Source organism: Benincasa hispida, chromosome 10 (genome assembly GCF_009727055.1).
Source record: "Benincasa hispida cultivar B227 chromosome 10, ASM972705v1, whole genome shotgun sequence".
Classification (NCBI taxonomy): domain Eukaryota; kingdom Viridiplantae; phylum Streptophyta; class Magnoliopsida; order Cucurbitales; family Cucurbitaceae; genus Benincasa; species Benincasa hispida.
Window position 1 is genome coordinate 33447490 of NC_052358.1, and position 24985 is coordinate 33472474.

The 24985-nt window shown below is 31.8% G+C and overlaps 2 protein-coding genes across 3 annotated transcripts in view; one reads left to right on the plus strand and one right to left on the minus strand.

The window, feature by feature from the left end:
• The window catches only part of LOC120087625 (cellulose synthase-like protein H1), a 29258-nt gene extending 19584 nt beyond the window's left edge, over positions 1–9674 (minus strand). The window contains exons 1-4 of one of the 2 annotated variants that reach the window (XM_039044460.1): positions 9373–9674; positions 8115–8439; positions 6571–6708; positions 255–368 (exon numbers count right to left, since the gene is read on the minus strand). In XM_039044460.1, the coding sequence (XP_038900388.1) occupies positions 255–368; positions 6571–6708; positions 8115–8439; positions 9373–9629 (834 nt within the window). In that variant the 5' untranslated portion in view covers positions 9630–9674. The remainder of the gene's footprint in view (positions 1–254; positions 369–6570; positions 6709–8114; positions 8440–9372) is intronic. The other variant, XM_039044461.1, reaches the window with a different exon arrangement.
• Positions 9675–15827: 6153 nt separating this feature from the next.
• Positions 15828–19017, plus strand: LOC120089034. The gene is made up of 7 exons (XM_039046464.1): positions 15828–15893; positions 17143–17413; positions 17656–18048; positions 18160–18231; positions 18316–18377; positions 18471–18775; positions 18972–19017. Exons 1-7 carry the CDS (start codon positions 15828–15830, stop codon positions 19015–19017), a joined length of 1215 nt encoding a protein of 404 aa, XP_038902392.1.
• Positions 19018–24985: the final 5968 nt, after the last annotated feature.

Consider the following 24985-nt stretch of genomic DNA (forward strand, 5'->3'; position numbering starts at 1 on the left):
TTTGAGATTTTGCACCGAACAAGTTCTTAGACATTTAGTAGACTCAAGTCATAGGTTCCACATCATATTGATCAAACAAAATATAAAAGAGTGTAAAATGATACATTTATGAAAGTTGGTGATTTAAATTGATACAATTATTTATATAGAATTTTAATTGATATAAGCTCATAATTTAGAGTATAAAATGATATTTATCAATCATTTTTAATCAGCATGATATATATATTATTAATCAGTATGTTTCGAATTACCAGAACATTCATAGCGCCCGCCTTGTTTTGGTGGTGATGTTTTAAACTCTTCTCCCTTGATACATAAATTAAATGTGGCAATTCATCTGAAACATCTTTGTTCTCCCACAATATCTATAAATACAATTGGTTATATAAACATGTCAGTATATTGTTGTTTTTTATAATATGTTAGGTGGAATAATCGAACTTTTCACTTCGAGATTGATAACAGTAAGATTATTTCACTATAATATTATGTTTGTTGATTAGGTTAACAAAAATAATATTTGAACTCCCTTGTTTAATAAGAACACAGTTTTATTAAATAAATTAAAGAAATACAAATTATAATTATTAAATTATTAAAACCAAACAACATGAGATAGCTTAAATGGCGTATGATATATACTTCATCAGGTCAGAGTTTTGAATCTTTTGCTACCAAATTATTGATATACTAAAAAATGATAAAAAAATTACCTTTTAGTTCTCAAGTTGTGAAGAATATGTATATTTGGTATGTGAATTTTGAAAAATCTAATCTTTTAGTCCATCGATTTTTAAGACCAAGTGTATTTGATTTGCGAATTTTCAAAATTTATTTTTTTAGTTCCCGAATTCTTAAAAATATATTTTTTAGTCTCTAAATTTTTAAGACTAGATTTGAAAGGTCCCTAAAATATTTTTTTTATTATTATGAACGTTAGAAATTTGGTGTTGACAATATTTATTTTAGGATGTTGTGGCAGTCCATCTCTATTGTTGTTCTACACAGAATGATGCTCCCTAAAATACGGATCTTGCATAATATTTTTTTCATATCTAAAAAATCTTCGGTGTTTATTCTTATGACTTATTTCTATGAGTTGTGTGTAGAATTTGTTTAGGATCGTTTCCTTTTTTCGTGGTGCTTATTTAAGAGGATGTTGTTCTCTTTTTAGGGTTGACCATTTTGAATAATCATTGAACCATTTGTTTTGTGTGTTCGCTATAAACCACAAGTGTATCAATCCTTAGGATTGTGGAAACATGTTGTTGCAGTAGATCGTGAGTGTTTCTCTAAATCTTGTTGAATCGTTTTACTAAAACTTGACAAGAAATCTCAAACTTTGGGGGAGTCTAGATTCATCAAATGGAATGGTCTTTATTTGAAGGTCGAAAGATAAAAGTCTTGGTAAAAGAGAGTCTCATACTTGGGGGAGCCTAAGTTTCATGAGAGGGAGTCCCACACTTATGGGAAGCCTAAGTTATTATTTAAGAAGTTAAGCAATTTGTGTGTCTTGTAATTGTCCTTTCTTTATAGATAAGTGCAACATTGTAATCACTTGACATTATATTAGTAAATTTTTTTTTCTTGGATACATTGCCCCATAGACATAGGCAGTATTGCATCAAACTACGTTACCAAACTCTAGGTTCTGTTCATGCTTTTTTTTGTGTGTGTTTATATTTGATTTTCATCGAATTGTTGTAACACCGTGTGTGACAAGTGTTGTTGTGTGTTAGATAACCTTAATGTAAATTGGCATAAGTGTGGGACACCATCACTTCTGGTACTTTGATCTTTATTTCTTCAAATTGAAGGAATTAAAGAAGGTGGATCTACAACACATCCTCAGTGTTGGATAGAACAAACTACTCATATTTGAAAGACTACGATGATAACATTTTTGAAGTGTAATGATCACAAAACTTGGAAATTCATTGTAATTAGATGGACTCCTCCACATATTACAATTTTTCAATAGTGGGAATGCTCCTAAACCTGAAATTGAGTGGATAGGAGCTAAAAATGGAGCCTCTCTTGAAAATTCTCATGCTCTCACTGTTATCTTTAATGGCATTTACAAAAATATCTTTCAGCTGATAGATATATTCTGGCTATGACTCTTGAGGAAACATCAAAATTCAAGATGAGACTTCAATTTTGATCACAAGTTTGAAAGTTTAAAAATGCTTGAAGATTAAATAATTGCTAAGTGCAATGTTTGTTTGCTTGATATTGCGAACATATTGTTTGCCTTAGGGTGAAATGATCTCCAAAAGAAAAACTGGTTGGTAAAGTTCTAAGATCTCAACCTAAAAGTTTTGACATGAAGGTGATTTCTATTGACTGTTTATTATGCTAGTTTGTAGGTATTGAGCAACTAAGAGTTATAATGGACCATAGAGCCAAAAGGGATAAAAATCGATCAAATCAAAGCTCCGCAGCATCGACCGCGAAGAAAGGAGTGGAACATGTCCAAATTACCCCTAGACCTGGCGCTGCGGGGAGGAAACGATGCTTGAGGCTGGCGCTTCGGCAAGAGAGGCCAACGTCGTGATGTTGCACTTGGCTCTTTTTATAAATAGATTTTTGGCCAATTAGGTCATTGGATCCTCGAATTTCTAGCCTCCAACTTCATTCTCTCTGTGTTTTTTTTTTTCTTAGCATTAACTTATTATAGTTTTTCATTTATTTACATTTGGACTTCATCTTGGCACGATATGTGTGGCCAAGGTAAGTATTTCTAGCTTAGGGTAGGATTGGAACTCATTAGATCTTGGATGGGAGACTTGAATTTTCACTTCTATGATGTATGCTTGTTAATTTCTTTGTTCTTGAATGATATTTTAATTTCTATGCATTTATTTCATAACTCTCATTTATTCTTTAATTGCTAGAGATTAGGATTGAAACTAATGTATTTTTAGCCTCAAGGGCAAGGTTTAAAGCATGCTTGGATGTGAACTTAGATTGTTTAGAATAATCTTCTCAAAAACATTGTATGATTAATTAATTTCAAGAACGAATCGATCGATAACTAAGGCTAATCGGGTTATTAAATCACATTAGCTATATTACCTATCTTAATACAGGTGATTAATTGACATGGACACTAATGAACCCAATTAGTTGAACATCTAGATTGATTTAGAAATTAATCAATACATAAGAGCATGTGGCTTAGGACTTCTAGAGCAAGTGAACTAAGAGTAAAACATGCTAGCATCGCATGATTTTAGAACTTCTATGATCAACCAAGTGATTGGGTAGATTTCAAGTTCCTAGGCTAAGCCTTTTAATCAAATTAATTCCCTTTTTAATTATGCTTTTACATTCATACTTTTAAATTTAATTGCAAACAAAACAACCAACCCCCTATGACCATTCAAATTCATCAATAGACTTTAACATCTTAAGATTTCATGTGGAGACAACTTGTTTCATCTAGCTATAAACTCTTTAGAGTGATTTATAAATTTATTTTATTGGGGATCGACAGCCTCGAATAAATTGGCGTCGTTGTCAGGGATTTATTTCGAAGCTGATGCTCTTGGGAAGAATCTTTCAAAAGGCAAAACTTCTGATGATTTATCTGGGCTTGGTTTCTCAGGTTCAAAAAGCAAAGTTGTAAGTAATCCTTTATTTAAAGGAAAACAAAATATCAGAACCTATTGTCAACTAGAATCTTGGTTGAAAGCCATGATTGGTGTGGATTTGTCATTATTGTGAAAGAATGGATCATTTCGAACCTTACTGTTCCCTCCATAGATATCTTAAAAAGGTGACAAGGCTAGTTTTTCCACCCAAAATAGGTAATGTTGTTCAAAATTCTCCAAGAATTATGTAGGAATGGAAAGTTAAAAAATACGTCTACTCAATGTAATGTTGTTCTAACGTTCTTTATGATGTCCACTAAAGGTGGTCGATTTTTTGATAGTTTTGAACTTCCAAACACATGACAGGTGAGAAAAGCTAAATTTCTAACCTCAAAGCTATAGGATTAGGATAGGTCACATTTGGAGATGGTGCAACTAGTTAGATTATTGGAAAAGGTAAACTCAAATACCCTTGTCTTCCTTCTCTTGATGATGTTATGCTTGTTGAAAGGGCTTACTGCAAAGCTTATTAGCATACGTCAACTATGCGATCCAGAGCTTAATGTCATTTTTACAAAGGAAAGATGTCTTATCAGAAGGTGATCAAATCCCAGCGGAAGCGTATGACTACGTTCTTTGATTTATTGAAAGAATATAAAATACAAAAACTAGAAGAAAATGTTAAGCATCATACTTTTTTCAATCTGCAACTGCAACAAAATATTCTCTTCAAACTGATTAGCTGCTCTTCAAAGTCTTCCCTTTTCTACAAGATTTTTCTTTTTATAATTCTAGCAAGCATTTGACTTATAGGAACCATTCTTGAAAGATGAAAGGGAATGATGAAGGAGAATTTCTAGAGAATCCTTCTCTAAAAATATTTCTCTAAAATTTGAGAGAATTTTATTGGAGAAAATCTCAACAAGATGGTTGTAGAGATTATGTTGTAGTGTAGTCCCATAAGAGCTCCCTAGGGCTATATTTATAGAACTCTACTAGGCTACTCCAAATCCTATTAGAATAACCCTTCCGTGGAGATTTAATTATAGTTATCTACTAATATTTCATATTAAAAGATAATTAAAAGACAATTATCCAACCTCACATGTTAAAATTTTTTAAATATTTCAATTATATTTAAATATTTATTCTCTCCATTATCTCTTTAATTTGAATGAATTAATTATTTGAATCATATTCAAATAAATTAATTTTCTCATTATCTATTTAATTCGATTGTTATTCAAATTAGATAATTTATTTATTTGAATTCTATTCAAATAAATTAATCATTCATATTATAAAGTTAAAATTTGAAACTCATTCAAATAAACTTTATAATAAAATATGTACTTAATTGTATTCAATACAATTAATATTTTTCCTCATAAAATTTGAAGGTTTCAAATTTTCTTTCAATATATTTGATCTTTGTTAGTTTGTGTTGAGATAACAAGAGTGCTTTATGGACCTACAAATTATAAGTTTCAATGATCCAAGATTAATTAATTAAACTAACCTTCACTCATTAACTATGGGACAAACCACTATAGACTTATTGTTGAACTCTTATACACTATAAGATATGTTGTGTCTATGGATATAATCAGTATAAACAAGTGGATTTTCACGGGTTGTTGGTAATCACGACTAGGTTAAATATTCGTTTTACTCTTGTAATTATCTATTTTCCTTAAATATATACCACTGTTCATTCCTAGTGTTGAGAGCTGTGAAGAAGGTGAATCTGATGATAATATATCTATGAGTGTTTTGAGCAAGAAGTAGGAGAAGAAAATGAAAAATGAAGACAATGCTCCCCATGTCCGTCTGAACAAAATTCTTGTGAAAAAGAAAACTCAGGATCTTATGGGCTTGTGGGTGATGACTCAAGCTCTAAGGTGGACAACCCTCATGCTGCAAAGTGTAAACAGCCTGCTAAAAGTCAAAAGATTAAGAATCACTCAACCTCTATCCCTGTTGTGCCTCTAAATGCCATTTTGTTTCTTTTTTTGCATAATGCTAGAATGTGAAAATTTGTGGTGAAAAGGCGTATGGTTGTAGAAAAAGAGTTGTCTGATCAAGCTCAAGACTGTATAGAGATCATGGAATTAATGGCTTTTGATTTAAGTGCGCTTTTGCACAAGATTGGGGTTGGTAAACGGGTGCCTCTCCTACTAAGTTCAATTATGGAGCCTTTGTGACAAACCAAATCATGAGACATATTGGATCTTAAGCTGTCACATAACCTATATGTTATCTTCGCCTGATTTGGGGGTTTCACCTATTAAAAAATCAGATATTCTGACATTTAATGGCTCCTTCCCTACTCTCTTTCACTCATAAACTTTACCAAGGTAACCATGTTTCTGATCTTGTTCACACGAAGTCTTAGGACACTAAAAGTTGTCCTAGCCAGACGTTAGTTAACACTTCGTTTGGGAAGCGTATTATGCATGTCTTGGTTGCTGAATCTAGAGAGCTAGTTCTTCATATTCAGCGTTGTACAAAGCGCAAGCTGAAATTGATGGTGTTCTATAGTTAATGCATTTATCTACTAATTAGGTTCTATTTTGGGCAGGTAGGATGATGTTCTTGCATATGATGGCTATTGATGTTGGTTTGGTTTGTTTTTGTGTTCAATTTTTTAAGACATACATTTAGGAGTTTGTATGTCTTAATGGCTATGTTCGCTTTTGTGACTAATCCACTTTGTTCTTGCATATGATGGCTATGTTCGTTTTTGTGTTCAAACTTCTAAATGTATCAAAAAAATTAAACTCTTAAACTTTCAGAAGTGACTTAACTTAAACCCTTCAGTATGATTATCTTTGAAAATTATTTATACATTAATTTTAATAGGGAGAATTATGTAAATGAAAGATATTTAAACAACACTTTTGATTCTTTATTTATGTTTTTTTTGTTTTTGTTCCCCAAGAGGCAAACAAGGGAGAGGGAAGAGGAGTACCTTTATTATGGTGGGATGGTGTTTGGTGTGGATGTTGGAGAAAGCAGCCAAGTCAATGCCCAGTCCAATCTCTTCATGTGAACAAAGTCTGTTTTCTTCTGCTTCCTTTATTTTCCCTTCAAGCCTCTCATACCCAACCTTCATTTTTCATAATTACATATCTATCCTTTATTCATTTCTCAACTAACCCCTTCCATGTCTTTTTAAACAAAAACAAATCAATTCTATCTATAATGTATATCCTATTTTCATTAAAACACTATTTTGGTTCCACACTTTGTTTAATTTTTAATCCATATATTTTTAAACGTCAAATTTTAACTTTTTATACATCCGATAAATTTAAATTTAATCATTTCAAGTTAATTTTTATTCAATAAATTTTAAATGTTCAATTTTATTTCTCATAATTTCAATAAATCATAAATCTTAAATTTCGTCTTGCAAAGTTATTTTTTTTTGTTCAAATTGACGAAGTTATAATAAAAAATTTCATGCAAAGAAACATAATATGTGAATATATTTTGAAAGTTTATAGTGAAAATGGTAATATATAATCACTTCTTTTTCTAATTAATAATAAACAAATTGTAGGAAAAAAAATTAAGAAAATTATTTCAAGTGGTAAAATTATTGAAAATATTTACAAAATATAATAAAATTCTAGAACTATTAATGATAGACGCTAATAGACACTGATAGACTTCTATCCGTGTCTATCAATGTCACTGATAGATACTAATAGAGGTATATCAGTGTCTATTAGCATCTATCATTGATAGTTCGAAAATTTTGATATAATTTGTAAATATTTTGGTTCATTTGTCTATATTTGAAAACAACCCAAAAAATTAAGATTTATTAAAAATACAAAACTAAATTTCAACAAACTACAAAGTAGAGGGAGCAAAATAATATTTTAATCATGGTTATAAAACAAGTCACTTAGTCCTCATTGGGTATCATTTGATTCTATTGTTTCTAGTTTTGAAAAGCGTAATACTTGGATGCACCCATTTTTATGCATCACATTCTCATCACGCACAGCAAAGAAGTATTAAAACATTTCAAAAAAGAAATAAAAAAGAATTTGCTACACCACATGGCAAATTATGATTGAACAATTTGGTAGGGATGCCACAGATAGTTGCTAGACGAAACCCATTTAAGTATTTTTGTTTTGAAAATTAAGTTCATTTTCTCTCATGTTCTTATCATAATTTATATCTTTCTTAAGTATAATAGTTAAATTCTTAACTAGATTCCAAAAATAAAAACAAATTTTTTTAAAATTTGGCTTTGTTTTTTAAAATATGAATAAAAAAGTAAATAATAAAAAAAAAAATAGAAATGAAATGAGGATTTATAAACTTAATTTCAAGAAAGAAAAAAAAAAAAGTAGAAGTGGCTGCGAGACCTTAAATGCTAATGGTCTAATAAGTAGTAAATATCCAACTACCAAAGATTTTTTTATTGTCAGTTCACAATAAATATATATATATATATATATATAGAAAAGGGTTTAGGTTGTCATTGTCACTTACCTTGACAGTTTTCCAATCATGTTGGAATTGTGGAGAAGAATGAAAATGCATTGGTGAGTCATTTAAGAAGTATCTAAAAGGAGCTCGTATTTCAACTTCATATTTTTTGCAAAATGGCACCCACATTTTTGCAAAATTCACTGTTTCACTCAGTGCATAGAAGGTCATAGCAGAACATCCATCGTCAGAGATATAACAACTCAATTTGTTTGTCGGATAATCCAACGCCATCAAAGACAGTACAGTATTTACTGTTATTATCGGTGGTTCCAACACAGGATCCGCCGTTGTCACAAATATATCCACGGCCGGAAGTTCCACCTCCCTACACCACCCATAAATTCTTATAACTCATCTTAATTTACCTCAATTATTTTTGTGTTCAGAAAAACTTGAGTGCTCTACCTAATCTATTTTCGTACAGTCTAATTAGCTGTTTAATAAAAAAAAATTGGCATGGAGCAAATATCATTAATATCACTGCTCTTATATATATATAAACTGCTACTCAAAAATTAAAATATTTTATTTTATTTTATCCTTTCCTTAAAATTATAGATCTCCATTCCAACTCCCAAATTGTTGAACTCAAAAGAAAAAACAACTAAGACACTATTTGATAATCATTTTATTTTTTGTTTTTCTAAGATTTTGTCTATTTCCTTCTTAATGTTTTTCTATTATTTGCATCTTTAATCTTTTTTAATACATGAGTTGAATGTCTAGTCATTTTAAAATTTGGCTTAATTTTTAAAACATAAGTAAAAAATAAATCAAAAGCAAAAAAATATAGAAGTGAAAGGAGTGTTAATAGACTTAATTTTCAAAAACAAAAACTAAGGCTTCATTTGATAACCATTTGGGTTTTTGTTTTTTAAAATTAAGCATATTTCATCCACATTTATTACCATGATTTGTATTTTTCTTAACTACAATGGTTGAATTATTAGTCAAAGTTCATAAACATAAACAATGTTTTGTAAGCTACTTTTTTTAATACGATCTCAAAATTTGGCTTGATTTATTAAATCATTGATGAAAAATAGATAACAAAGAATGAAATTTGGTGATGAAAGTAGTGTTCATAAGTTTAATTTTCAAAAACAAAATATTCAAACGGGGTCTAAATGATTAGCAAAGAAGACCTTAGTTACAACCTTTTTTTTCTTTCTTTGCTTAGAATATATTTGAAATGATTTTGTAAGAGGTTAAGTTATTCCAAACAGATCTAAGAAATGAAAAGATGGTGTGCGTTTACCGTTTGAGGAGGCGTTGAGGGTAAGTTTTGTAGTCGACGGGGTTCCATTTGATGATGACGGCAAGAAACCAGACGAAAGAGAACCAAGATTCGCAGAGGAAAGCAATGGTTTGGAGATGGGAGAAGCCATGGTTGAAGAGCAACAACAGACGATAAGAAACCAGAGAAAGCAACAGGAAGAAGATGGCAATGTCCAATGCTCTTTGTGTTGGTCTTTTGATAATTGTTTTTTCGTAAAGTGGGAGAGTATTGGCCATTGATAATTTTAGGGGACCAGTTTTTCGATGGACTTAGAAATTTGGTGACTGGTCTCGGTGTTTAAAATGCTTCAGTATGGAATAATAATGGTAGCAATAATATATTAATTAAATTTTTTCTTTTTTTTTTTTTTTTTTTCAATCTATTAATTGTAAATAACCTTGAATTTTCAATGTGATCCAACCACTCCCCGCAAAATATATAAACTACACTTAATTGTGCCAACTACCGTAGAATTTTGGTCCCTAAATATTTCATATGTCGTTTTACTACACTCATTTGAATGAACTCTCAAACTATAAGATCTTCAAATATTTAATTTTAACTCTAAGAATTAAGGATGCAAAAGTATACTAACATTTTTATTTTTTAACGAAAAAACATGGGTGTGCATTCTAATTTTTTTTTTTTTTTTTTTTTTTTTTTTTTTTTTACAATCTACCAAATTATCCAATCGCAATCGTAGCTAATCATCGGTCAAACTTTTGGTTTTTCCTTTTTAAAAAATTCTTTTCCATTGATGCAAGACATAATTCAAGTATTGCCTTATTTTAATTAAAGTGTTTTTTTTTTAAAAAAAAAAAAAAGGAATCTTCCTTTTTCATTAAGGGTTACGTTGCCAAGTGTGCATTTTGGAGATTTATGTGAGATTTTATTAGAATGGGTTTTCTAATTATTTAGATATTACTTCGGATGAAAAATATTCTTCCCTCCAGAGGTTACATTCCCCAAAAGAGGCTATTCTTCTTCCCTTTTGCCGGTGGGTTTTTTTTTCTTTTTTTTGGTCTTTAATTGTTTTCTAGGTGTTCATTTTCTCAATCTTTGATACTATATATTTGATTAATTGTAATGGTAGATTGTTCGTTCATCTTCCATATCCAACAAAAACTCTCCAATCACCCATATCTTTCATCTCCAACTTTCCAATACTCCAATCAATTCTCTGGAAAAAAAAACTACAATTATTTAGGTTACGATTTATTCATCCAAGTACCACTATATCCACGGATCTTAATAATTTTTTTGAAAAATGGATCATATTTTTTTTGGTTATCATTGTATATTTTAGAAATATTTTCGACGGTATATTTTGAATTCAAAGTAATTTCATAACACAGTATGACTCACTTAGTTGTTTTTTTAGTTGTTAAAAGGGTTTTTTTTTTTTTTTTTTTTGAAGTTGTTACAAGGTATAAGATTCAAATTGTCATAAGTATTTTGTTTTGCTAAAAGATTAATGAAAAGTTTAGCTAAGTACAAGAAATGTATGGCAAAACTTTGAAAAAAAATCTAGCATTTTTTAATAGAAAATATACACGGAATGCTATGAATGTGAAGTAAAGGAATGGGGAACATAAGACAAACACAAATACCCTCCTTGTAAATATGAAAAATAGATAATTAATAAAGCAGGGAGAGTTTGCTCATTAATAAAGAAACTGAGGTGAGTGGGTATATGACATATGATGGAGAATCCCAAATTAGGCTTTATTCTTCACATACACGGTATTTCTTATTTGGGATTCGAGGGTTTCTGAAGATGAAATGCTGGTTTATTTCAGTGTTGCGTGGGAAGATGAAATGGGGTATGAGAGATTGAACGAAGATGAAGGGTTTCTCCTTGGGATATGTAAAGATTGAAAAGTTGATTTGATTTGATTTTTGTTTTGTGATATATTCTATAATTATAACACGATTTCTATAGTACTATAGTAATGAGTATGAAAAATTTAGATATATTTATTAGTTTCAGTTATCACTATAGATGTAGATATTAGGGAATTTTTATTCAAAAGATTTTGTTTTTAAGCACACAAAATATAAGGATCTTATAGGAGGGCATAGTTGTCACTTTTTTAAATACAAAATCGTATCATTGGAATATTCGGTCATTTTTACAAATATAGAGTTGTTTGGCTACTTTTAAAAAGGGCAATTATTTTTTGGACAAATGACCAAATAATCCTTAAAACAATGGGGTAAGGTCTATAAATTTGACCCTTATTTTTCTATGGTGGAAATATTTACAACCAAGTGGCCATAATAACTAAGTTTTCCTCCCTCTAATATATCCAATCACTCCCTCTATTGACAACCACTTCCAACTAGAGATGTCCATGGGGTGGGGCGGGGACAGGGAAGGCTTCTCCGTCCCCAATCCCCCCTACACCATCCCCACGAAATTTTTCGCAGAGATCGAGGCGGGGATTCCAATAATTTTTTTATTCAAAGAAAAAAGTATAAAAATTCATTATAAAAAAAATATTATTATATGTGTAAAAATATAATTTAATCCTATAATTTCTAAAAGTTAAAATTTAAATATTTAATATCATAGTCAAGCTTCCCATTTAAATACTACAACATTTATGGCTGAAGGTAGAAAGTCTTAAATGTTAAAACAATTGAGAAATGTATTAAAGTACGAAAATGTTGAAATGAAAACTAGAAAAATAGCTAACTTTTTATATCACAATTTTCGTAAAAAGTATATTTGATAAAATAATAATAATTATAATAATAACTATTATAATAATTATTATAAACTCATATTCTGTTTAGGTAAACAGAATATGAATTAATGATGATGATGAGATGATGATAATATAATAAGTAATTATATTATATATAATTTAATAATATAATTATATAATTATTCATCGCGGGGGAGGGGGGATGGAGGCGAGGACGAGGAATATAATTCCCGTCCCCATCCTCGTTTAGCCAATGAGGACAAAATTATCCCTGCTCCCACCCTCATTCCCCGTCTAATCGGGATTCCCCACCCCATTCGGGGTGGATCCCCGCGGGGTAAATCGACATCCCTATTTCCAATGGCCAACTATGGGACCAAGTCCAACGATTACTTTGGTTGCCAACTTCAACAAAAGCCACCTTTGACACCCAATTTTGGCAAAGACGATCTCGGCGACTAACTCTGAAAACTATGGCCTCCAGTCACAACTCCAATGACCACCTATGCCACCAACTGCAACAACTAGTTCATAGTATTTACCCGTCTTCTTTTATATAATTTGACATAATAGAAACACTTTGAGTGTATAGCAAACTCCAAAGAAAAAAAGAAAAAAAAAACTAGTGTATAAAAACACGTCTAAGAAAATGTAACCAAATAAGTGAGTTCTTTATTTTAAACAAACCTTATTAAAAAAAAATTTAAATGAAAAATGGCTTTTTGAAAAACAATTTTTTCCTAGTCAATCCAAATCATGTCTTAACTATTGGGAATGTCCTAAAACTTGCAGTTGGTAAACATTAAACATATTCTATTCACAATAAAGGTATTATTGAGACTTCATTAAATAAAAGTGTTAATGAATCATTATTGAATTGCATTTATTTATAAATCTAATAAACAAACCCATGGTCATAATATGAATATTTAAACTTTATGTAGAGATATAAAAGAGGACAAAGTTTTAAATATATAGCCAAAATACTCTATAAGTATATGGATGAGGTTGAGCAACTTATCTTGGGGACACTATAGATGTGGCCCACTTTGTATTGATACAAACGATGTGATCCCAAAGTCGTTCAGGTGAAGACTTGTGAATGGGGGCATCTTATGCAAAAGACGTTTGTATAAAACTGGACCACAAAATAGTTACTTTTTTTATAACAACTGTTTATTGTTAAAACTGACTATTTCAAATTGATGACCTAAGATAACTAGACCTTAATCCTGAGCTAATTATGAACTCCTCTTTATTCGGGATTATCATAGGTGAGAGTGATTCTGTTGGGGTTGGTGCTCTAAATCTCGTAGGGTTCTATAGTTGGTAAACCTTGCATGAATAAACTTGTAGGTGATTAATAATATTTAATATTTTTATTCACTTTGTCTATAAAATATGTGATATTTTAGTTGTATTAACCACAAACTAATAAACTAACATCCAAGGTTATCGTTGTAACTTAAACATGTATGTGGAGAGGTACGCATAAGCCTCCATAATAAAGGAGACCGTTATCTGTGGACACAGAGAATTCACTGCCTTGTCCTGACTCCACCTTTCAAACTTTCTCAACAAGGTAAGGATCATCCCGTTGAGCATCAATAATTTTTTTCTCAAGGTTGGTTATACCGACAATTGCACCAACTATGCAATAACTTCCCTCACTGCTACTGCAATCTTAGCTCGTTCGAGATTCTTGCATAGATGAGTCTGTCTAGTAATCAGGGTTGTTAAATAGGTTGCCTTCCTACTTAGAGTATTTGCTACTACATTTTCCTTTTCGAGGTGGTACAGAATCTCACAATCATAATTCTTCACCAACTCTAACCAACTACACTATCTCATATTTAACTTCTTCTCAGTGTAGAAGTATTTTAAGCTTTTATGATTTGTGAAAATCTGTATCTTCTCTTCATAAAAGTAATGTTTCCAAATCTTTAAGGCAAAAACTACTGACGAGAGGCATAAGCAAGTACCTTACTCTGCTACATTAGACACACCCCAATCCTTTCTTAGAGGCATCGATTTAAATAACAAAACCATCCCTTCCATCTGATACTATAAGAACTGAAGCAATAACTAACTTTTGTTTGAGATCCTAGAAGATTTCTTCACAAGCCTTCTTCACAAGCCTTACTCCAAATAAAGAAATCTCTTTTTCTAGTCAATTGAGTCAAAGAAATGGCTATGCAAAAAAAATATTTCCCATATCGTCGATAATAGCCTACTAACCCTAGGAAACTGCACACCTCACTCACTGTAGTTAGACAAGGCCAACTCGTAACCACCTTTTTAAATAGTGTATTATTATGCAGCGGAAGTAACAAGAATCAATAAGCTTTCAAATTCACTAATTTTGGCCGAAACTAAAGCATACTCATCTAAAATAAGAGGATTTGTAATCATACCTTTGTAGAACTCGTCAAGATCTCGATCAATCAGTAGTAATTTTCTCCAAAGAACACATAACTTAGTAGTAATCAATCAGTAGTGAGAGAGAATTGGCCATTTGATTATTTTAGACGACAAGATTTTGGATGGATTGATGGATTCAATTTTGGTAATTGGTCTCAATATTTAAAAGCTGTCTGGAAGTAATAATGGTAGCAATAATTTAACAACTAAATATTTTTTGGATTTTGTGTTTTTGTAAAAAATCATCCATGAACTTATTGTAAACATGGTTAAATTTTCAATTTGATCCACCAGCTCCATTAAAAGACACCAAAATGCATAAACTATGTCTTTAGTTGTGCCCAATATATAGTGGAATTTTGATCACTACCACATTTCATATGCCATTGAACTATACATTTAGATGAACTTTCATCTTCAAATATTTAATTTTAACTATTATAAGAATAAATGATGCAAGAGTATACTAACAATTAATTTATTTTTTTAGGACAAAAAACTTGGGTATGCATTTTAGACTATCACTTTTTTTTTTCAATCTACCCAATTGTCAAATCACATTTTGTTTTCTAGTAAACTTTTTGTTTTATCTATTTTTAAATGTTTTTTTGTTGATGCAGGGCAAGATACATTCAAGTATTGCTCTTATTCTAGGGATTTTTTAGTGCTTCAATATGAAATGGGATAGCCCACTCAACGTTTGGGGCATGTGTTCAAAAAATGAAGGTAAAGTTTATTTTAACCCACGTTTTTCTATATATATGCATATGAAAATCAATAGTATGTCTCTTTTTTTAAAATGAATAATATTTCTTTTCCATCCGTATATTCACAAAATAAAATCTTAATTCTCTTTATATATACAACACAACTTTCAAAAAACACAAAAGTTAACTAATTCACAACAAAGAAAGTGAAAACTTGTTTAACTAACCGATCAATAAGTTATATTGACCAATATATACATAAAGTTTGTAGAAAATAACACGATATTTAAGTGGGTTTTATTGGATTTTTGGTGAAATTAAAGGTCCAATGACATTCTTGGTAATTATGGGCAAATGACATTTTTGTAATTAAACATATCTTCTCCAAAATTAGGGCTGAAATCGTGAGACTCTTTGAGATAGAGACGAGGCAGCCGTCTGAGATAAAACCGAAAAAAAAAAAACAGCAGCCGTCGGAGAGAAATAGGGTAGCAGCCGATCTAGTCGGCGGCAGGCTCATACCAGGTTTGTGTCGCGCCGACCGACTTTTGACGTCAGTGGTAGTGCAGTCGGCGGGGGCGTGGGTTTGTGTCCAATGACGCAGGTACTCGTCCTTCGCAGTGGGTGTCGGGTGGGCTTACCGGTTGTCAGCAACAGAGAGGTATGCGCGGATCTGCGAGTGGTTCGCCGGTTAGAGGCGGATTGATTTGGGCTATTTTGCAGTGGGTTGTTCTCGGTTTCAGAGGTGACGTTGTGTGTGGATCTCTCGGTATCAGTAGATATTAATTGTAGATTGGTGATTATTGTTAGATTGGTGATTATTATTGATTATCTGTAATTATAAATTCCTTTTTGCTCATAATAAAATTAATTCAAGCTGGTTCTCAAAGTGGATGTAGACCAAACTAGTCGAACCACTATATATCTTGGTGTTCATTCTTTACTGCTTAGTGTGCTGGCATATTCTTTGTTCAGGATATTTTTGTTGGGATTAATTTGACAGATGCTTCGATGTCTACACGGTTCGAAGTTGTTAAATTTGATGGGAAAGGTGATTTCAGGTTATGGAGGAAAAAGATTAGGGCTATTCTGGTGCAACAAAAGGTAGCCAAAATCTTAGATGAAAATGACCTTCCACCAACAATTACAGAAGCTAAAAAAAGGATATGGATGAAATGGCCTATTCGACGATAATTCTATATCTGTTAGATGGATTGCTCAGGCTAGTAGATGAGGCCACTACTACAGCGGAGTTATGGAAGAAATTAGAAAGTCTTTATTTGACTAAGTCCTTGCCAAATAAATTATATCTAAAAGAAAAATTCTTTGGATATAAAATGGACTCTAGTAAAGACTTAGAAGAGAACCTAGATGAATTTCAGAAGATTATAGTTGATCTCAATAACATCGGTGAGAAGATGTCGGATGAAAATCAAGCAGTTATTCTTCCTAATTATTTGTCTGAATCTTATCGAGAAGTTAAGGTAGCTATTAAACATAGACAGAATTCATTGTCCATGGATATAGTGTTGGATGCCTTGAGAATGAGAAACCTCGAGAGTAAAAAGGAACGTAAGGATGGAGAGTTACTCACGACCAGAGGCAAAAGTGAGAAAAAGAACGGAAAAGGAAAAGAGTCAAGATCCAGATCAAAATCAAAAGGGAAAACCAAAAAGTGTTTCCTATGTCATAAAGAAGGACATTTTAGGAAAAATTGCCCTTTGAATAAGAGCAAGGAAGCATCAAGTAGTAAGCATGCAGGGGATTCTAGTACAGCAAATGTTACTGATGGATATGATTCAGTAGAGGTCTTGATGGTGTCCAGTAGGGACATTCAGAATACTTGGATCATGGATTCAGGGTGTACGTTTCACATGACTCCTAATCAAGATTTCTTGATTGACTTTCAGGAAAATGATGGGGGATCAGTTTTGCTTGGTAATAATGGTGCTTGTGATGTAAAAGGAATTGGGTCAGTTCGAATTGCAACATGTGATGGAATGATCGAAATTCTTACAAATGTAAGGTATGTTCTAGAACTCAAACAAAATCTAATTTCTCTGGGCAAATTAGATAGAGCAGGTTATTCCTATAAATCTGAGAATGAAGTTTTGAAGGTTATCAAGGATTCTTTGGTTAAGCTAAAGAGGACCTTGAGGAATGACCTTTATGTATTGGAGGGTAATATAGTTTCAGATAGTGCTACTATTGCATCTGGGAAAGAAACAGATAAGTCTATGTTATGGCATAACAGACTAGCTCATGTGAGTGAAAGAGGTCTTCAAGCTCTTTCACAACAAGGTTTGCTTGGAGGAGTTAAAGACATTGAACTCCAATTTTGTGAATAATGAGAAAGTCTACCAGAGTGAAGTTTAGGAAAGGGAAGCATTCTATCAAAGGAATTTTGGATTATGTTCATTCAGATTTGTGGGGTCCTACAAAGGTACCTTCTATGGGGGGTTCGAGATACTTCATTTCGATCATTGATGATTTTTCAAGAAAGATGTGGGTGTATCCACTAAAACAGAAGGATGAAGCTTTTGGAAAATTTCTTGAATGGAAAAAGCAGGTTGAGAACCAAACCGGCAGAAAGGTAAAGTATCCGAGGACAGACAACGATTTAGAATTTATGAATAAAAAATTTGATAATTTTTGCAAATCTGAGGGAATTACGAGGCATTTCACTGTTATGTATACTCCACAACAGAATGGTTTAGTTGAGAGCTTCAACAGAACAATTATGGAGCATATAAGATGTCTCTTGACGAATGCTTCATTACCCTTGAAGTTTTGGAGGGAAACTGCCCAAACAGCCTGTTATCTTATTAATAGGAGTCCATTTTCCGCTTTAGGCCTAAAGACTCCCCAGGAGATATGGACAGGAAAAGCTCCAAGTTTGGATCATCTCAAAGTGTTTGGATGTTCAGCTTATGCTCGTGTTAAGGAAGGGAAGCTGAACAAGAGGGCATTGAAATATATGTTTATTGGCTATCTTCAGGGTGTTAAAGGATATAAACTTTGATGTATGGAAGAGGGCAGAAATAAATGTATTATCAGCAGAGATGTGACCTTTAATGAAACAGAGATGCCATTTTGTGTCAAAGAGCAGCAGAAACAACAAATAGTTGATCAGGTTGAGGCAGAGGTTAGAATTGATTCTAAAGCACGACCATCAGTTTGTTCAGGCGAATCCAGTGATCAGTCATCCAATTCTGATGTTAGACAACCTCAACTGTAGAGGACTTTGATTGATGAGGGAGCTTTCGGTGAAAAAAGCTCAAGTAGCTACCTACAGAACTATCAGCTTACACGTGACAAGCCTCAGCGGGTGAGACAGGCTCCTACGAGGTATGGTTATGCTGATTTAGTTGCTTATGCTCTTACTTGTGCAGTTGACAGTATTGAAGGAAAGCCTCTTACTTTTGAGGAGGCAATTGTATCTGATTCGAAAGAACAATGGAAGGATGTTATGGAAGCAGAGTTGTTCTCATTGCAGAAGAATCAGACATGGTCACCAAGGCTTCCTAATCAGAAACTCATTCAGTCAAAGTGGATTTATAAAATCAAGCCAGGTACGAGAGGTGACAACAAGCCTAGGTATAAGGCTAGATTGGTAGCCAACGGCTACACTCACAAGGAGGGAGTTGACTTTTATGAGATTTTCTCTCCGGTGGCGAGGCATTCATCCATTCGATTAATTTTATCTATTGCTGTTCACTTTGATATGTTTGTTGAACAGATGGGCGTCACCACAACTTTCCTTCATGGTGAATTGGAGGAAGTGATCTACATGGCTCAATCTAAGGGCTATGAGGTGAAAGGAAGGGAAGACATGGTTTGTCGTCTTCACAAGTCCATCTATGGACTGAAGCAATCGCCGAGACAGTGGTATATCCGGTTTGACACCTTTATTCTGAAGCAAGGGTTTCACAGGAGCTCATATGATGCCTGCATGTACTGGAAACTATCTCAGAAAGGTACATATATTTATCTACTTCTGTATGTAGATGATATGATCCTGGTGTCTAAGGATTATTCTGAAATCTGTGATCTCAAGAAACGATTGAGTAGTGAATTTAAGATGAAAGATTTAGGTGAACTGAAAAGTAGGGGTGTACATAGTTTGGGTTGGGCCGGGTTGGAAGATTTTTGTGGACCAACCCAAATATTCGGGTTGGCTAATAATGAATCCTATTAGTTCTTTTTTGGAGGGTCAACCCAACCCAACCCAACCCAAAATTTTCGGGTTGGGTCGGGTTGGGTCACCGGTTCTGTTTTGTTTTTGTTTTTGTTTTTGTTTTTGTTTTTTGTGGACCAACCCAATAAAAACAGACCATATCTAACCTCTTTAAAATTAGAACTCCAACATAGAATGGATTTGAGATTCCTACGTAAGCACTAGAATAACAGATGTCCTTGGTCCATTGACATCAAATTTCTGACAAGAGGTTTTGAGTTATTTCATAAAACTTGACACTCAAAAAAGGGTACCTCAATAGAATGCCATTCAACCCATTTGAGTGTGAAAAGAAACAAAACAAAAGCTCCTGTTATAAAAATAGTCTCCATGTTATCTACTTGTTTTATTGTAAATTCCTTTTTGCTCATAATAAAATTAATTCAAGTTGTTTCTCAAAGTGGATGTAGACTCCATTGCCAAAACTACCAAGATTCATAACATAAACAGAAGAATCTCAGTATGAAAAATTGTCTAAATAAAGTTACATTAGCTTAAAAAATCTTCTATTTAAAGGATCAAGCATTGATAAGAAAAATGAAGCAAATATTTGATTCAGTAATGAGACGTAATCACCACATCAGGGATCCAGATAAATAAAGGAAGTAGATTGAAATGTTCATGTAAAGAAATTAGAGATCAAGTAAAAAATAGAGGTTGCTTGGCCACCCAACCGAACAAATAGCTCATATCACAATGAACTGTATTGTAAAGTTAGACGTCATAGATTCATATGTCGTACAAAATGAAGTGAAGATATAATTATATCACAAGGGCAGTTTTAAAAAAGAAAAAAAAAAATCAGAATAGCATATAGTAAATGAAATCTAACTAGGCTTTGAAAATTTTCATCCTAAGTCATAAACAAATGATGGACATAATTTCCAAGTTTTTCAACAAAGGGACGATTCTTAAGGTGAAATTTGAAGGCTAATATGGAAAGAATAGAGAGGAAAAGGTGGTGGCTACTGGCTAAGGTGAGAGTAGTGGGCATGCCGGAGGAATTAATTCATGTTGATGGAGAAGATAGGTCACAAAGTAGAAATGATAAAATTTCATATCTAACATTTAAAAATATAAAAAGAAATAAAAATTTTCGTTGAAATAATGAAAAGAGACTAATACTCAAAATACAAAGAGTTGAGTTTGATATAAATGAATGATTAAATTTTAATATAATAACTCTAAACATGAAGATTTGATCAAAAGAAAAGTAAGATCTAAACAAAAGGTATTTAGCTTTAGGGTGACAACCAAACCTAAGTTTGACTTCAATATTTTGTTTCCTTACCTTTCTCTTCCATCTTCTCAAACATAGAAAGAGCACTACTTGTGTTAACATTCCCTAACAGTTCACTCACATCGGTTGCAATCCTAAAGCCAAGGAAAGGTGGTAGTGGTATCAGCAACAATATGTGAAAAGGCTCGTGAAAAAAGTATTTTAACAGTTCTCTTTTTTTTTTTGTTTCACTACACCTCTTGTATCTTGCCCTCTAAAAGCTACAAAGAAAAATTTGTACGGTAAAATAGTATGATATCGGCTTATTATCCTTGTTTAAAAAACTTAAAGTCAGAACCATACTAACATTCAAACATATAATACATGACAACTCATCTCTACCTATTTCTAATTCTAATCATATTTGTAACCTATAGAGATAAACTAAGTAAGTAACAGGGACCTACATTATCTAAACAAAAAGAAAAATATTAAAATTTCTCAATATTTATCGACTGCACCAATTGCAAAAATTCTCCTTTACAAATTCTTTCATATCTCCAAAACAAAAATAGATCTCCTCTTTAGTTAACATTAACAACTTATATGTTCACATGGTCTATAAGAGTAATATAAGACAATCTTGGTTATATTCTTTTCGAAGATCATGCTTGTTTTGCTTAATAATTTACATCTTTCATACATGAAACAAATGGATAACAAGAAATCCAAAATGATTACCAAATAGAATGTACAATGTTTTGAGGGAATACCTAATCACCATCAATAATCATATAATTGTTGGGATGTATGCCCTAAAGTCTCGTAGTTATAGGTTATTTGAATCAATGGTTGATTAGTTTTATATGCAATAATCTATATTATACAAAGATCCAAGATTATCTTATGTGACTTAAACATGTATATGGAGACATACAAGTGGATCATGTTTAAGTGATAATCTAAATGGTATGTAGTATATGGATAAGATTTGGTATCTTATCCTGCTAACACTACTTATACGGCTCACTTTGTAGTTGTTACAATATTTGTAAAGTGCTACAAATGATCTGATCCTGATGATTCATGTGGAGACATGTGATCAAAAGTATCATATACAAAGAGTTTGTATAAGACTAGACCACGAAATGCATAGTCTCTCTTTATAACACCGTTGCTCGAAGAGACTTACATTTCACTAGGATGACCATAGGTGACTCGACTTGAATACTGAGTGGGTTGTGAATTCCTGCCTATAAGGGCGGTCGTTTGATTTGTATGGGTGACAGTGACCAGATTCACCGACTCAATAAGCCTACAATTTTTGGGAATTCGTCTTATTAAGGAGCTGGGAACACAACACAAGAAAAAATTCACTCATTCCCTACTGTTAGGCTAAGTAGATAAATTGCTCTCTTAAAGGTTAATTTCAAGGCTTGAACAATGAGGTGCCTCACCCTCTCCTAGCTTGAGAAGGGTTCAGTTATAGTTGTACTATGACTAATTGTTAATTAGAAGAATCGGTGTTACTTAAGAAGTTAAATGTAACTACATGAGTAAAATGGTAATTTGACCGAATTGTACTTACGAGCAATTTGTGAAGGGTCAACGCATAGTTGACTATTTATCCAATGGACATATATATATATATATATATATATATATATTGCGAAGAGTACAGTTGTCGATCTTTGGTGGAGTGTCCGACAGTTAATGAAGGATGATTAAGTTAATTAAAGAGTTTAATTAGTTAATCAAGTATCATTAAAGCTTCAACCTGTAGGTCTATATGGTCTCTTTGTTAGCTCAATAAGAATTAATGAGAATAAAAAATTTTGGTTTAATTTGAATTGTTCAAATTAATTAAAGAGAATTGATTGTATAAGATACAATTAAATAATGTATAATGTATGTTGATACATTATGAGAGAGATAACTATTTGAATATGATTCAAGTAGTTATTATATGAATGAGATTCATATAAAAATTATATGTTAAAATTTAATGTGAATGTGATTCATATTAAATCTATATAGTTTTATGAGAGAAATGAATATTTGAATATGATTCAAACGTTAACTATATGAATATGATTTATATAGAAACTATATATTAAAATTAATGTGAATATGATTCATATTAAAACTATATAGTTTGATGAGAGAGATTGTTAATTGAATGTGATTCAAATATTAATTTACAAGAATATGATTTATATAAAAATATAGGTTATATATTATATGTGATATAACATATAGTTTAACACTTATATATTAAGTTGGTTAAGATATGTATATATATTATTATTAAAATTCAAATTGTTTTGAAATTTAATTTGAAAAATTAAAAGGAGAGAGACTTATAACTCAACCCTCAAGCTTTCAAGAACGTGAAAATAGAAGAGAAAAAGAATCATCTTCTTCTCCATCCTTCTCCATCTCTATGTGTGTGATTCTCTCCAAAAATCTCTCAAGCTCTCATCCTCCACTTTTACCAAGATTGAGTGCAACACATGAAATTCTGCACACTCGTCCCTGAGAATAACGAGGAAGGTCCCGTGGTGATGTTCCTTTCCTTGTTGTTGTGTTCGTCGTGTCGAGTTTGTGAGATTGAGAGAAGAAGACGTGTTGTAGAGAGGAAGTGAGAAGGCAGTACTTTAAGGGTATGTGATATCCCTTTCCCTTATTCTCAATGTATTTTCATGGTTCATACATGTTTTAGATTAATATGTTTATCCTTGTGTTTCCTGTTGGTTTTTTGGCCCTTAATCTCAAATTAATTAATTAATCAATGTTTTGATGATAACAAACTCAATTTTTAATTACTGAAAATTTTAGTGTTTTAATATGTCCATAGCGTAAAGCTCGAAACACGATTCCACTCTTGTTAATCGGACTCAAATGCGGAGCTAAGAAGAAGTTATACCGAAAGATTTTTCAAAAAATACAGTGGCGATGATGTGGCGACTGGAGTAGCTCATGCCATCCCGGCGACGACACGTGGAGCTTTGGGAGAGTGACATATGGGCTTTTGGTTAATTTAAATATTATAATATATATATTATTTTATTAAAAAAAATGTATATGGTTTCTTTCAAATTTAAAAAAAAAAAAAAAATCCAGAAAGCATTAAATGCTCCTTCCGTTGGAAGCCCTTTTATATGTGATAATATATATATATATATATTTTAATTTTTTTTACCATTTAACTTATTATTATTATTATTATATTTTATATATATGTTTTTCGTTTGAAAATTTCAGAATTTAAAAAATATATATTTTTATTTATTTTATCTTCTTATTTTTCTTTTAATTTCTTTTAATCTCCACCCTTCATTTTTTTTTAACACAAAATCTAATGGTCCAATTTAAATTCAATTTTTTCCCTTTCCATCTCTTTATAAACCATCTTCCTCTCCAAATTTTGAATTAATAAATTTTTATATTTCATAATCCTCAAAAAACAAGGTTCCATTTGTTGCTCTCTCTAAGCTCCCATTTTTTTTTTTTTTCATTTTATTCTTGAGAGAGGTGTTATTGTATTGTGAGGATAAATTTGTTGAGTGCTTTTTGTAAATCCATTCCAGTGAGAGTTATATTGTGTTTATTCCAATTTGTAACGGTTTGATCCTAAAGCGTGGAAAGGATCAGGTTTGCTCTTTGAACCCGTAAAAGGAGCGGTGGTGATAACGGTTGATGCTCTAATTCCATGGAGGAGTCGGAAATGATTTTTATTCAAATTTCCAAGAGGCCGCTTGGGGAGTGGAGTAGGTCGAGTTTGACCGAACCACTATAAAAATTATGGTGTCCTCCTAATCTTTTTTTATTTTATATTTTGCAATTAATTAAGAAATTTATTGTATGTTTTATTTTGTTCTTATTTATTTTGCCTAAAATTTGATAGATTTTACTCACTCTTTTGTCATCTTATTTGTTGCATAATTGATTTTTCTTATTATTTATAGAAGTGTATTAATTAGTTTAACTGGGTTAATTTAGAAAAAAAGTTTAATTAAACCCTATTCACCCCTCTAGGGTTGCCATATACGATTTCAACAATTTGGTTCGGGTTTGCTCTCTTGAAATATTTATTTCTTGATAAACTTAATTTATTTTTTAGCCTATACAAGTTTAGGTTTTATCCCTTTTACCGATAGTCAATCTATTACAAAACCTCCTTTCTTTTGATACTAATTATAGTTATTGGAAAAATAGAATGAGATTTTTCTTGCTTTCTATTGATTATGATTTATGGGATATTGTTGAGGAAGGTTTTAAAATTCCAACAAAAGAT

What these genes read in the sequence shown, in the direction of transcription:
- LOC120089034 (XM_039046464.1), top strand. Translation starts at nt 15,828, where the DNA reads ATGACGCAGGTACTCGTCCTTCGCAGTGGGTGTCGGGTGGGCTTACCG. An exon ending in GTTTATTGGCTATCTTCAGG is followed by an intron (nt 18,232 to 18,315) that starts GTGTTAAAGGAT and finishes TTAATGAAACAG; the next exon opens with AGATGCCATTTTGTGTCAAA. An exon ending in TTGATCAGGTTGAGGCAGAG is followed by an intron (nt 18,378 to 18,470) that starts GTTAGAATTGAT and finishes CCTCAACTGTAG; the next exon opens with AGGACTTTGATTGATGAGGG.